Source organism: Phycodurus eques, chromosome 23, assembly GCF_024500275.1.
Source record: "Phycodurus eques isolate BA_2022a chromosome 23, UOR_Pequ_1.1, whole genome shotgun sequence".
Lineage (NCBI taxonomy): Eukaryota > Metazoa > Chordata > Actinopteri > Syngnathiformes > Syngnathidae > Phycodurus > Phycodurus eques.
Window position 1 is genome coordinate 1,631,451 of NC_084547.1, and position 16,236 is coordinate 1,647,686.

Genomic DNA, 16,236 nt, shown 5'->3' on the forward strand with positions numbered 1-16,236 from the left:
ATTTATTGTTAATTTTTCATATATTAATTTTTAGATAGACAATCCAACTGTAATGTGCTTTTCTGAATTAATATTGATCCATTCCTTTCCATTTTATTCCTCTGAAACACCAAAAGCATCCACAACCACCCAAGGACCAACATCATCCCTTGGCTTAACAACAACCGCAAGTGGCTTAACATCAGCAACAACCCAACTGACAACAACTGCAATCATCTCAGTTCCCTCAACAGTTGTGTCTCTTGGAGCCACTCTGGTGGAACCTTTTGTGGAAGAATTGAACAATCGTAGCAGTGAACAATACAAAGAACTTGAAACAAGAGTGGTTTCAATGGTGTGTACAAGCATTTGAACTCTCAGAATCTGCTGAAAATTTCACAAAATATGTTTCTAAACTTTGATTCTTCTTGCAGTGTGACTTCATCTTCTTCCAAGCGTTTGGTTCCGTTTTCTTCCGCACTATTGTCATTGGATTCAGGTAAGATTTCAAGTATATGAAATACATATCTCAATTTACATAATCCACAATTCAAATTAAGGATATTCTGGTTATCGAAGGCCTCAAACGGGAAATACGCAAGTCGAAGTGGAACTGGAGTTCAACAATTCAGTACCAGTTGACGAGATCCCACAAACCGATGTGGCCATAGACGTATTGGTTCAAGCTGTGGCTAGTGGCAACAACACTTTCAACCTCACTGTCGATCCAGACTCAATTGTCGCCATTTGTAAGTAACAACATTTTGTCCAGCAGACGTCAACTGATCTTCATATTATTTCATACACATTCAAATCCATTTGAAGTGATTTCTGGAATTCCTCAGGATTCGATCCATGGTACTCTTTTGTTCATAACCTACTTCTCGCTCTGATAGACTATTAAACGTTCTGATCATTTATTGTTAATTTTTCATATATTAATTTTTAGATAGACAATCCAACTGTAATGTGCTTTTCTGAATTAATATTGATCCATTCCTTTCCATTTTATTCCTCTGAAACACCAAAAGCATCCACAACCACCCAAGGACCAACATCATCCCTTGGCTTAACAACAACCGCAAGTGGCTTAACATCAGCAACAACCCAACTGACAACAACTGCAATCATCTCAGTTCCCTCAACAGTTGTGTCTCTTGGAGCCACTCTGGTGGAGCCTTTTGTGGAAGAATTGAACAATCGTAGCAGTGAACAATACAAAGAACTTGAAACAAGAGTGGTTTCAATGGTGTGTACAAGCATTTGAACTCTCAGAATCTGCTGAATATTTCACAAAATATGTTTCTAAACTGATTCTTCTTGCAGTGTGACTTCATCTTCTTCCAAGCGTTTGGTTCCATTTTCTTCCGCACCATTGTCATTGGATTCAGGTAAGATTTCAAGTATATGAAATACATATCTCAATTTACATAATCCACAATTAAAATTAAGGATATTCTGGTTATTGAAGGCCTCAAACGGGAAATACGCAAGTCGAAGTGGAACTGGAGTTCAACAATTCAGTACCAGTTGACGAGATCCCACAAACCGATGTGGCCATAGACGTATTGGTTCAAGCTGTGGCTAGTGGCAACAACACTTTCAACCTCACTGTCGATCCAGACTCAATTGTAGCCATTTGTAAGTAACATTTTGTCCAGCAGACATCAACTGATCATCATATTATTTCATACACATTCAAATCCATTTCAAGTGATTTCTGGCGTTCCTCAGGATTCAGTCCATGGGCCTCTTTTGTTCATAACCTACTTCTCGCTCTGATAGACTTAAAACGTTCTGATCATTTATTGTTAATTTTTCATATATTAATTTTTAGATAGCAGACAATCCAACTGTAATGTGCTTTTCTGAATTAATATTGATCCATTCCTTTCCATTTTATTCCTCTGAAACACCAAAAGCATCCACAACCACCCAAGGACCAACATCATCCCTTGGCTTAACAACAACCGCAAGTGGCTTAACATCAGCAACAACCCAACTGACAACAACTGCAATCATCTCAGTTCCCTCAACAGTTGTGTCTCTTGGAGCCACTCTGGTGGAACCTTTTGCGGAAGAATTGAACAATCGCAGCAGTGAACAATACAAAGAACTTGAAACAAGAGTGGTTTCAATGGTGTGTACAAGCATTTGAACTCTCAGAATCTGCTGAATATTTCACAAAATATGTTTCTAAACTGATTCTTCTTGCAGTGTGACTTCATCTTCTTCCAAGCGTTTGGTTCCGTTTTCTTCCGCACTATTGTCATTGGATTCAGGTAAGATTTCAAGTATATGAAATACATATCTCAATTTACATAATCCACAATTAAAATTAAGGATATTCTGGTTATTGAAGGCCTCAAACGGGAAATACGCAAGTCGAAGTGGAACTGGAGTTCAACAATTCAGTACCAGTTGACGAGATCCCACAAACCGATGTGGCCATAGACGTATTGGTTCAAGCTGTGGCTAGTGGCAACAACACTTTCAACCTCACTGTCGATCCAGACTCAATTGTAGCCATTTGTAAGTAACAACATTTTGTCCAGCAGACATCAACTGATCATCATATTATTTCATACACATTCAAATCCATTTCAAGTGATTTCTGGCGTTCCTCAGGATTCAGTCCATGGGCCTCTTTTGTTCATAACCTACTTCTCGCTCTGATAGACTTAAAACGTTCTGATTCATTTATTGTTAATTTTTCATATATTAATTTTTAGATAGACAATCCAACTGTAATGTGCTTTTCTGAATTAATATTGATCCATTCCTTTCCATTTTATTCCTCTGAAACACCAAAAGCATCCACAACCACCCAAGGACCAACATCATCCCTTGGCTTAACAACAACCGCAAGTGGCTTAACATCAGCAACAAACCAACTGACAACAACTGCAATCATCTCAGTTCCCTCAACAGTTGTGTCTCTTGGAGCCACTCTGGTGGAACCTTTTGTGGAAGAATTGAACAATCGTAGCAGTGAACAATACAAAGAACTTGAAACAAGAGTGGTTTCAATGGTGTGTACAAGCATTTGAACTCTCAGAATCTGCTGAAAATTTCACAAAATATGTTTCTAAACTTTGATTCTTCTTGCAGTGTGACTTCATCTTCTTCCAAGCGTTTGGTTCCATTTTCTTCCGCACCATTGTCATTGGATTCAGGTAAGATTTCAAGTATATGAAATACATATCTCAATTTACATAATCCACAATTAAAATTAAGGATATTCTGGTTATTGAAGGCCTCAAACGGGAAATACGCAAGTCGAAGTGGAACTGGAGTTCAACAATTCAGTACCAGTTGACGAGATCCCACAAACCGATGTGGCCATAGACGTATTGGTTCAAGCTGTGGCTAGTGGCAACAACACTTTCAACCTCACTGTCGATCCAGACTCAATTGTCGCCATTTGTAAGTAACAACATTTTGTCCAGCAGACGTCAACTGATCTTCATATTATTTCATACACATTCAAATCCATTTCAAGTGATTTCTGGCGTTCCTCAGGATTCAGTCCATGGGCCTCTTTTGTTCATAACCTACTTCTCGCTCTGATAGACTTAAAACGTTCTGATCATTTATTGTTAATTTTTCATATATTAATTTTTAGATAGACAATCCAACTGTAATGTGCTTTTCTGAATTAATATTGATCCATTCCTTTCCATTTTATTCCTCTGAAACACCAAAAGCATCCACAACCACCCAAGGACCAACATCATCCCTTGGCTTAACAACAACCGCAAGTGGCTTAACATCAGCAACAACCCAACTGACAACAACTGCAATCATCTCAGTTCCCTCAACAGTTGTGTCTCTTGGAGCCACTCTGGTGGAACCTTTTGTGGAAGAATTGAACAATCGTAGCAGTGAACAATACAAAGAACTTGAAACAAGAGTGGTTTCAATGGTGTGTACAAGCATTTGAACTCTCAGAATCTGCTGAAAATTTCACAAAATATGTTTCTAAACTTTGATTCTTCTTGCAGTGTGACTTCATCTTCTTCCAAGCGTTTGGTTCCATTTTCTTCCGCACCATTGTCATTGGATTCAGGTAAGATTTCAAGTATATGAAATACATATCTCAATTTACATAATCCACAATTCAAATTAAGGATATTCTGGTTATTGAAGGCCTCAAACGGGAAATACGCAAGTCGAAGTGGAACTGGAGTTCAACAATTCAGTACCAGTTGACGAGATCCCACAAACCGATGTGGCCATAGACGTATTGGTTCAAGCTGTGGCTAGTGGCAACAACACTTTCAACCTCACTGTCGAGCCAGACTCAATTGTCGCCATTTGTAAGTAACAACATTTTGTCCAGCAGACGTCAACTGATCTTCATATTATTTCATACACATTCAAATCCATTTCAAGTGATTTCTGGAATTCCTCAGGATTCGATCCATGGGCCTCTTTTGTTCAAAACCTACTTCTCGCTCTGATAGACTTATAACGTTCTGATCATTTATTGTTAATTTTTCAAATATTAAATTTAAGATAGCAGACAATCCAACTGTAATGTGATTTTCTGAATTAATATTGATCCATTCCTTTCCATTTTATTCCTCTGAAACACCAAAAGCATTCACAACCACCCAAGGACCAACATCATCCCTTGGTTTAACAACAACCGCAAGTGGCTTAACATCAGCAACAACTCAACTGACAACAACTGCAATCATCTCAGTTCCCTCAACAGTTGTGTCTCTTGGAGCCACTCTGGTGGAACCTTTTGTGGAAGAATTGAACAATCGCAGCAGTGAACAATACAAAGAACTTGAAACAAGAGTGGTTTCAATGGTGTGTACAAGCATTTGAACTCTCAGAATCTGCTGAATATTTCACAAAATATGTTTCTAAACTTTGATTCTTCTTGCAGTGTGACTTCATCTTCTTCCAAGCGTTTGGTTCCGTTTTCTTCCGCACTATTGTCATTGGATTCAGGTAAGATTTCAAGTATATGAAATACATATCTCAATTTACATAATCCACAATTAAAATTAAGGATATTCTGGTTATTGAAGGCCTCAAACGGGAAATACGCAAGTCGAAGTGGAACTGGAGTTCAACAATTCAGTACCAGTTGACGAGATCCCACAAACCGATGTGGCCATAGACGTATTGGTTCAAGCTGTGGCTAGTGGCAACAACACTTTCAACCTCACTGTCGATCCAGACTCAATTGTAGCCATTTGTAAGTAACAACATTTTGTCCAGCAGACATCAACTGATCATCATATTATTTCATACACATTCAAATCCATTTCAAGTGATTTCTGGCGTTCCTCAGGATTCAGTCCATGGGCCTCTTTTGTTCATAACCTACTTCTCGCTCTGATAGACTTAAAACGTTCTGTTCATTTATTGTTAATTTTTCATATATTAATTTTTAGATAGACAATCCAACTGTAATGTGCTTTTCTGAATTAATATTGATCCATTCCTTTCCATTTTATTCCTCTGAAACACCAAAAGCATCCACAACCACCCAAGGACCAACATCATCCCTTGGCTTAACAACAACCGCAAGTGGCTTAACATCAGCAACAACCCAACTGACAACAACTGCAATCATCTCAGTTCCCTCAACAGTTGTGTCTCTTGGAGCCACTCTGGTGGAACCTTTTGTGGAAGAATTGAACAATCGTAGCAGTGAACAATACAAAGAACTTGAAACAAGAGTGGTTTCAATGGTGTGTACAAGCATTTGAACTCTCAGAATCTGCTGAAAATTTCACAAAATATGTTTCTAAACTTTGATTCTTCTTGCAGTGTGACTTCATCTTCTTCCAAGCGTTTGGTTCCATTTTCTTCCGCACCATTGTCATTGGATTCAGGTAAGATTTCAAGTATATGAAATACATATCTCAATTTACATAATCCACAATTCAAATTAAGGATATTCTGGTTATTGAAGGCCTCAAACGGGAAATACGCAAGTCGAAGTGGAACTGGAGTTCAACAATTCAGTACCAGTTGACGAGATCCCACAAACCGATGTGGCCATAGACGTATTGGTTCAAGCTGTGGCTAGTGGCAACAACACTTTCAACCTCACTGTCGAGCCAGACTCAATTGTCGCCATTTGTAAGTAACAACATTTTGTCCAGCAGACGTCAACTGATCTTCATATTATTTCATACACATTCAAATCCATTTCAAGTGATTTCTGGAATTCCTCAGGATTCGATCCATGGGCCTCTTTTGTTCAAAACCTACTTCTCGCTCTGATAGACTTATAACGTTCTGATCATTTATTGTTAATTTTTCAAATATTAAATTTAAGATAGCAGACAATCCAACTGTAATGTGATTTTCTGAATTAATATTGATCCATTCCTTTCCATTTTATTCCTCTGAAACACCAAAAGCATTCACAACCACCCAAGGACCAACATCATCCCTTGGTTTAACAACAACCGCAAGTGGCTTAACATCAGCAACAACTCAACTGACAACAACTGCAATCATCTCAGTTCCCTCAACAGTTGTGTCTCTTGGAGCCACTCTGGTGGAACCTTTTGTGGAAGAATTGAACAATCGCAGCAGTGAACAATACAAAGAACTTGAAACAAGAGTGGTTTCAATGGTGTGTACAAGCATTTGAACTCTCAGAATCTGCTGAATATTTCACAAAATATGTTTCTAAACTTTGATTCTTCTTGCAGTGTGACTTCATCTTCTTCCAAGCGTTTGGTTCCGTTTTCTTCCGCACTATTGTCATTGGATTCAGGTAAGATTTCAAGTATATGAAATACATATCTCAATTTACATAATCCACAATTAAAATTAAGGATATTCTGGTTATTGAAGGCCTCAAACGGGAAATACGCAAGTCGAAGTGGAACTGGAGTTCAACAATTCAGTACCAGTTGACGAGATCCCACAAACCGATGTGGCCATAGACGTATTGGTTCAAGCTGTGGCTAGTGGCAACAACACTTTCAACCTCACTGTCGATCCAGACTCAATTGTAGCCATTTGTAAGTAACAACATTTTGTCCAGCAGACATCAACTGATCATCATATTATTTCATACACATTCAAATCCATTTCAAGTGATTTCTGGCGTTCCTCAGGATTCAGTGCATGGGCCTCTTTTGTTCATAACCTACTTCTCGCTCTGATAGACTTAAAACGTTCTGATTATTTATTGTTAATTTTTCATATATTAATTTTTAGATAGACAATCTAACTGTAATGTGCTTTTCTGAATTAATATTGATCCATTCCTTTCCATTTTATTCCTCTGAAACACCAAAAGCATCCACAACCACCCAAGGACCAACATCATCCCTTGGCTTAACAACAACCGCAAGTGGCTTAACATCAGCAACAATTCAACAGACAACAACTGCAATCATCTCAGTTCCCTCAACAGTTGTGTCTCTTGGAGCCACTCTGGTGGAACCTTTTGTGGAAGAATTGAACAATCGCAGCAGTGAACAATACAAAGAACTTGAAACAAGAGTGGTTTCAATGGTGTGTACAAGCATTTGAACTCTCAGAATCTGCTGAATATTTCACAAAATATGTTTCTAAACTGATTCTTCTTGCAGTGTGACTTCATCTTCTTCCAAGCGTTTGGTTCCGTTTTCTTCCGCACTATTGTCATTGGATTCAGGTAAGATTTCAAGTATATGAAATACATATCTCAATTTACATAATCCACAATTCAAATTAAGGATATTCTGGTTATCGAAGGCCTCAAACGGGAAATACGCAAGTCGAAGTGGAACTGGAGTTCAACAATTCAGTACCAGTTGACGAGATCCCACAAACCGATGTGGCCATAGACGTATTGGTTCAAGCTGTGGCTAGTGGCAACAACACTTTCAACCTCACTGTCGATCCAGACTCAATTGTCGCCATTTGTAAGTAACAACATTTTGTCCAGCAGACGTCAACTGATCTTCATATTATTTCATACACATTCAAATCCATTTCAAGTGATTTCTGGAATTCCTCAGGATTCGATCCATGGTAGTCTTTTGTTCATAACCTACTTCTCGCTCTGATAGACTATTAAACGTTCTGATCATTTATTGTTAATTTTTCATATATTAATTTTTAGATAGACAATCCAACTGTAATGTGCTTTTCTGAATTAATATTGATCCATTCCTTTCCATTTTATTCCTCTGAAACACCAAAAGCATCCACAACCACCCAAGGACCAACATCATCCCTTGGCTTAACAACAACCGCAAGTGGCTTAACATCAGCAACAACCCAACTGACAACAACTGCAATCATCTCAGTTCCCTCAACAGTTGTGTCTCTTGGAGCCACTCTGGTGGAACCTTTTGCGGAAGAATTGAACAATCGCAGCAGTGAACAATACAAAGAACTTGAAACAAGAGTGGTTTCAATGGTGTGTACAAGCATTTGAACTCTCAGAATCTGCTGAATATTTCACAAAATATGTTTCTAAACTGATTCTTCTTGCAGTGTGACTTCATCTTCTTCCAAGCGTTTGGTTCAGTTTTCTTCCGCACTATTGTCATTGGATTCAGGTAAGATTTCAAGTATATGAAATACATATCTCAATTTACATAATCCACAATTCAAATTAAGGATATTCTGGTTATTGAAGGCCTCAAACGGGAAATACGCAAGTCGAAGTGGAACTGGAGTTCAACAATTCAGTACCAGTTGACGAGATCCCACAAACCGATGTGGCCATAGACGTATTGGTTCAAGCTGTGGCTAGTGGCAACAACACTTTCAACCTCACTGTCGATCCAGACTCAATTGTCGCCATTTGTAAGTAACAACATTTTGTCCAGCAGACGTCAACTGATCTTCATATTATTTCATACACATTCATATCCATTTCAAATGATTTCTGGAATTCCTCAGGATTCGATCCATGGTACTCTTTTGTTCATAACCTACTTCGCGCTCTGATAGACTATTAAACTTCTGATCATTTATTGTTAATTTTTCATATATTAATTTTTAGATAGACAATCCAACTGTAATGTGCTTTTCTGAATTAATACTGATCCATTCCTTTCCATTTTATTCCTCTGAAACACCAAAAGCATCCACAACCACCCAAGGACCAACATCATCCCTTGGCTTAACAAAAACCGCAAGTGGTTTAACATCAGCAACAACTCAACTGACTATTGACGAATCAACAACTGCTGTTGACGACTCAATCGCTAATGAAGGATCAACAACTGTTGACGAATTGACAACTGTTGATGAATCAACAACTGTTGAGAAATTGACAAGTGACACATCAACAGCAAGCACTGACGAATCAACAACTACTCTTGACACAACTACCGAAGAATCAACAACTATCGATGAATCAATAACCATTGACGAATCGACAACAAATATTGATGAATCAACAACTCGTGATGGATCCACAGAAACTATTGATGAATCAACAATTGCTGTTGAGGAATCAATAACTCTTCAGGGATTGACCACAGCTCTGACAACAACTGTTGATAAATCAATAACAGCTGTTGATGAATCTACAACAGCTATTGACAACTCAACAACTTCTATTGACAAATCAACAACAACAATTAACAAGCTAACAACTATTGAGGGATCAACAACTACTGACGAATCAATAACAACTGATGAATCAACAAATAAAGAGACAACAACTGCAGTCATCTCAGTTCCTTCACGAATAGTGTCTGTTGAAGCCACTCTGGAGGAACCTTTTATGGCAGAGTTGAGCAATCACAGCAGTGAACAATTCAAAGAACTTGAAACACAAGTGGTATCAATGGTGCGTAAAGATTTGAGTTATTACAACTTCAGACAGGAACTTTTTTTTGCTGGTCATGGACATCGGATTCTGCCGAGGCTGGCTTCTGGCACCGGTTCTGTATCTTTATACCAAGAATGTCCGGGTGCGGTCTTTGTGTAAAGAGTACCCAGATTGGCCACTCTATTTCTTAGAGCAGGCTGAGGTGGCTCAGCCAACATGTAAGGATTCCCACAGTACCCTTCCCTAGTGATGTGCTCCAGGCATGTCCAACTGGTATAAGGCCTCGGGGCTGGGGTCCTCTCAGTTGTGCCAGAGACATGGAAGTCTCCATCTTTAGACTGCAGCCCATGTCACCCGCACCCTGATGTATATATGAAACTGGATGGATAGGCAATTTCATGTGATATTGAGCTAATGCAATCATTTTTCTCACCACTTACTTTTAAATTAACTCAACTTTGAATCTTCTTACAGTGTGACTCGATCCTCTTGCAAGAATTTGGAAGCATTTTCATCCGCACCATTGTTCTTGGATTTAGGTAAGATGTTAAATACAGGTAGTGTCTAACAATTTCTATTGGCTCTCCAATCTGAATGTCATCTATTTAATTTTTAGTCCACAAAAAGGATACACAAAAGTGGAAATGGACCTGGAGTTCAACAATTCGGTACAGATTGAGCAAATTCCAGGAGCTGATGTGGTCGTGGAGACATTGGTACAAGCTGTGAATAGTCCCAACAACAATTTTCCCCTCACTGTTGATCCAGACACAGTTGCACTCATTTGTAAGTAAAGACTCCTATCATCACTCCCAAATCATCTTTACTTAACATCAATGCATTTTTTTTTTTGACTGTGAACAATTTTAATTTAAACAGCCGAATCATCAGAAACTACAACACCTAATGGACCATCACCTACACATGAGCCAACTGCCAATCATGTCCCTACAACTCAAGGGCCAACCATTCCTCATGGGACAGCTACCACCCATGCCCCTACAACTCATGATTCAACCAAGACCCACATTCCTACAACTCATGGACCAACCACCACCCATGTCCCTACAACTCAAGAGCCAACTACTGCCCATAGGGCAACCACCACACATGTTCCTGCAACTCAAGGACCAAATACCACCCATGTCCCTGCAACTCAAGGGCCAACCACCACCCATGTTCCAACAACTCAAGGGCCAACCACTGCTCATGGGGCAACCCCCACACATGCTCCTGCAGCTCAAGGACCAACCACCACCCATGTGCAGACGACTCATGGGCCAACCCCTACTCGAGGGCCAACCACCACCCATGTCCCTACAACTCAAGGGCCAAACCTTATTCACGGGCCAACCACCACACATATCTTTGAAACTGAAAGACCAACTACCACCCATGTCCCTGCAACTCAAGGGCCAACCAACACCCATGTGGCCACGACTCATGGGCCAACCACCACACATGTTCCTGCAACTCAAGAGCCAACTTCCACCCATGTCCCTGCAACTCAAGTGCCAACTACCACCCATGTGCCCACGACTCATGGGCCAACCCCTACTCATGGGCCAACCACCACCCATGTCCTTGCAACTCAAGGGGCAACTCCCACCCATGTCCCTGCAACTCAAGGGCCAACCACCACCCATGTGCCCACGACTCATGGGCCAACCCCTACTCATGGGCCAACCACCACCCATGTCCTTGCAACTCAAGGGGCAACTCCCACCCATGTCCCTGCAACTCAAGGACCAATAACCACACATGTCCCTACAACTCAAGGGCCAACCACTGCTCATGGGGCAACCACCACACATGTTCCTGCAACTCAAGGACCAACCACCACACATGTGCAGATGACTCATGGGCCAACCCCTATTCAAGGGCCAACCACCACCCATGTCCCTGCAACTCAAGGGCCAACAACCACCCATGTGACCACGACTCATGGGCCAACCCCTACTCATGGGCCAACCACCACCCATGTCCCTGCAACTCAAGGGCAAACTCCCACCCATGTTCCTGCAACTCAAGGGCCAACCACCACCCATGTGACCACGACTCATGGGCCAACCCCTACTCATGGGCCAACCACCACCCATGTCCCTGCAACTCAAGGGCCAACCCCCACCCATGTGCCCACGACTCATGGCCCAACCACCACCCATGTCCCTGCAACTCAAGGGCAAACCACCATCCATGTGACCACGACTCATGGGCCAACCCCTACTCATGGGCCAACCACCACCCATGTCCTTGCAACTCAAGGGGCAACTCCCACCCATGTCCCTGCAACTCAAGGGGCAACCACCACCCATGTCCCTACAACTCAAGGCCCAACCACTGCTCATGGGGCAACCACCACACATCTTCCTGCAGCTCAAGGACCAACTACCACCCATGTGCCCATGACTCATGGGCCAACCAGCACCAATGTCCCTGCAACTCAAGGACCAATAACCACACATGTCCCTACAACTCAAGGGACAACCACTGCTCATGGGGCAACAACCACACATGTCCCTGCAACTCAAGGACCAACCACCACACATGTGCAGACGACTCATGGGCCAACCCCTATTCAAGGGCCAACCACCACCCATGTCCCTGCAACTCAAGGGCCAACCACCACCCATGTGACCACGACTCATGGGCCAACCCCTACTCATGGGCCAACCACCACCCACGTCCCTGCAACTCAAGGGCCAACTCCCACCCATGTCCCTGCAACTCAAGGGCCAACCCCCACCCATGTGCCCACGACTCATGGCCCAACCACCACCCATGTCCCTGCAACTCATGGGCCAACCCCTATTCAAGGGCCAACGATTCATGGCCCAACCACCACCCATGTACCTGCAACTCAAGGGCCAACTCCCACCCATGTCCCTGCAACTCAAGGGCCAACCCCCACCCATGTGCCCACGACTCATGGCCCAACCACCACCCATGTCCCTGCAACTCAAGGGCCAACTCCCACCCATGTCCCTGCAACTCAAGGGCCAACCCCCACCCATGTGCCCACGACTCATGGCCCAACCACCACCCATGTCCCTGCAACTCAAGGGCCAACCACCACCCATGTGGCCACGATTCATGGGCCAACCCCTACTCATGGGCCAACCACCACCCATGTCCCTGCAACTCAAGGGCAAACTCCCACCCATGTCCCTGCAACTCAAGGGCCAACCACCACCCATGTCCCTACAACTCAAGGCCCAACCACTGCTCATGGGGCAACCACCACACATCTTCCTGCAGCTCAAGGACCAACTACCACCCATGTGACCACGACTCATGGGCCAACCCCTACTCATGGGCCAACCACCACCCATGTCCCTGCAACTCAAGGGCCAACTCCCACCCATGTCCCTGCAACTCAAGGGCCAACCCCCACCCATGTGCCCACGACTCATGGCCCAACCACCACCCATGTCCCTGCAACTCAAGGGCCAACTCCCACCCATGTCCCTGCAACTCAAGGGCCAACCACCACCCATGTGACCACGACTCATGGGCCAACCCCTACTCATGGGCCAACCACCACCCATGTCCCTGCAACTCAAGGGCCAACCCCCACCCATGTGCCCACGACTCATGGCCCAACCACCACCCATGTCCCTGCAACTCAAGGGCAAACCACCATCCATGTGACCACGACTCATGGGCCAACCCCTACTCATGGGCCAACCACCACCCATGTCCTTGCAACTCAAGGGGCAACTCCCACCCATGTCCCTGCAACTCAAGGGGCAACCACCACCCATGTCCCTACAACTCAAGGCCCAACCACTGCTCATGGGGCAACCACCACACATCTTCCTGCAGCTCAAGGACCAACTACCACCCATGTGCCCATGACTCATGGGCCAACCAGCACCAATGTCCCTGCAACTCAAGGACCAATAACCACACATGTCCCTACAACTCAAGGGACAACCACTGCTCATGGGGCAACAACCACACATGTCCCTGCAACTCAAGGACCAACCACCACACATGTGCAGACGACTCATGGGCCAACCCCTATTCAAGGGCCAACCACCACCCATGTCCCTGCAACTCAAGGGCCAACCACCACCCATGTGACCACGACTCATGGGCCAACCCCTACTCATGGGCCAACCACCACCCATGTCCCTGCAACTCAAGGGCCAACTCCCACCCATGTCCCTGCAACTCAAGGGCCAACCCCCACCCATGTGCCCACGACTCATGGCCCAACCACCACCCATGTCCCTGCAACTCATGGGCCAACCCCTATTCAAGGGCCAACGATTCATGGCCCAACCACCACCCATGTACCTGCAACTCAAGGGCCAACTCCCACCCATGTCCCTGCAACTCAAGGGCCAACCCCCACCCATGTGCCCACGACTCATGGCCCAACCACCACCCATGTCCCTGCAACTCAAGGGCCAACTCCCACCCATGTCCCTGCAACTCAAGGGCCAACCCCCACCCATGTGCCCACGACTCATGGCCCAACCACCACCCATGTCCCTGCAACTCAAGGGCCAACCACCACCCATGTGGCCACGATTCATGGGCCAACCCCTACTCATGGGCCAACCACCACCCATGTCCCTGCAACTCAAGGGCAAACTCCCACCCATGTCCCTGCAACTCAAGGGCCAACCACCACCCATGTCCCTACAACTCAAGGCCCAACCACTGCTCATGGGGCAACCACCACACATCTTCCTGCAGCTCAAGGACCAACTACCACCCATGTGACCACGACTCATGGGCCAACCCCTACTCATGGGCCAACCACCACCCATGTCCCTGCAACTCAAGGGCCAACTCCCACCCATGTCCCTGCAACTCAAGGGCCAACCCCCACCCATGTGCCCACGACTCATGGCCCAACCACCACCCATGTCCCTGCAACTCAAGGGCCAACTCCCACCCATGTCCCTGCAACTCAAGGGCCAACCCCCACCCATGTGCCCACGACTCATGGCCCAACCACCACCCATGTCCCTGCAACTCAAGGGCCAACCACCACCCATGTGGCCACGATTCATGGGCCAACCCCTACTCATGGGCTAACCACCACTCATGTTCCTACAACTCGGGGACCAACCACCACCCATGTCCCTGCAACTCAAGGGGCAACTCCCACCAATGTCCCTGCAACTCAAGGGCCCACCACCACCCATGTCCCTGCAAATCAAGGGCCAACTACCACCCATGTGCCCACGACTCATGGACCAACCCCTCCTCATGGGCCAAACACCACCCTTGTCCCTGCAACTCAACGGCCAACCGCTCCAAATCCAACAACTCCAGTCGCAGTCCCCACATCTCCACCACCAGTTGTTGTCCTGTCAGCAACTTTAGAGGAACCGTTTGTGGAAGAATTCAATGATGTCAACAGTGAGCAATACAAAGCTCTTGAAATTCGAGTTGTCACGTCGGTGAGTCCAGTTTAAATCCCCACTATGCTTTTCATCTAGTTTTTCTCGCTTCCAATTACTCGCCTTTTCCTCCATGTTACAGTGCGATGCCATCTACAGGCAGAGATTCGGGTTTATCTTCATCCAGACTTTCATTATTCGGATTTTGTAAGTTTATGCAATTTTTGGGAGAGTACACAAGTGTGTGTACAAATGAGAGTACGGTTTGCATTTTTGTGCTACAGCCGCGCTGTGGTGTTGACGAGAATGGAAAACACGCAAGTGGAGGTAGGATTGGAGTTCAGGAACACAGCTTCAACTCCCACAGATGAGGATGTTGTCACCACCTTAGAAGAAACGCTGGGTCAGCCCAACAACACGTTTAACGTCAGCCTCGTCGCCAACACCATTCAAGTCATTCGTGAGTCTACCGCCTTGAACGCCTCAACATATGTTGGCCATTGTGACGTTCAAACCCTTTTTATACATTTTTCTCTTTTTTGTGATAGTTTGGCTGTGTTAGAGCCTAGTGGGATGACATTTTGTTCTAATAATTTTTGTTGTAGTAAATGTGTTTTGCGCATTAGGGTTAACCAATTGTCCTTCTGATTGTCTTGACAGAATCGCCGCAAAAAACACATTCGACGACAGCCAAACCCAACACCACGGTGGCTCAAGCGACGACGGCCACCAAGAATCCCACTTTGAGCATCACATCACTAATCACACGGACTCTGAGATTTAAATCCGTTGGTGAGACGTTCACGAGCGACTTGCTCAATCAGTCGTCTGCTGCGTTTATCAGGCGAGCAGGAATCATCAAGATGACGGTGAGACGCATTGAATGCACTGAGTTCTGATTTAAGGGGGAAACAAAACTACAACCACGCTTGATTCTCAGGACTTAACCACGAACGGAAAAATTACATTTTGGGGCAACAGAATCGGAATGAAGCATCCTAAAAATAATGACAAAAATAACCAGTGTTGGGAAAGTTCATTTTCTGTGCAAACTAGTTTAAATTTCAGTTCACCGTTCCCAAAGTGAACAAGTTCATAGTTCTTTTCTTTTTTTTTTTTTCCAACATGTTGCTG

The 16,236-nt window shown here is 44.2% G+C and overlaps 1 protein-coding gene across 1 annotated transcript; it reads left to right on the forward strand.

Annotated features, from left to right (window-relative positions):
* Positions 1-10,386: 10,386 nt before the first annotated feature.
* LOC133398078 (prestalk protein-like) lies at positions 10,387-15,309 on the forward strand. Its single transcript, XM_061669689.1, has 3 exons — positions 10,387-10,458; positions 11,124-15,162; positions 15,245-15,309. Exons 1-2 carry the CDS (start codon positions 10,387-10,389, stop codon positions 15,111-15,113), a joined length of 4,062 nt encoding a protein of 1,353 aa, XP_061525673.1. The 3' UTR covers positions 15,114-15,162; positions 15,245-15,309.
* The last annotated feature ends 927 nt before the right edge of the window (positions 15,310-16,236 follow it).

Bases quoted from the DNA above. Each gene is read 5' to 3' on its own strand.
- LOC133398078 (XM_061669689.1), top strand. From the start codon at position 10,387: ATGGACCTGGAGTTCAACAATTCGGTACAGATTGAGCAAATTCCAGGA. The intron at 10,459-11,123 runs GTACAAGCTGTG...TGAAACTGAAAG, and splicing joins ATGTGGTCGTGGAGACATTG to ACCAACTACCACCCATGTCC.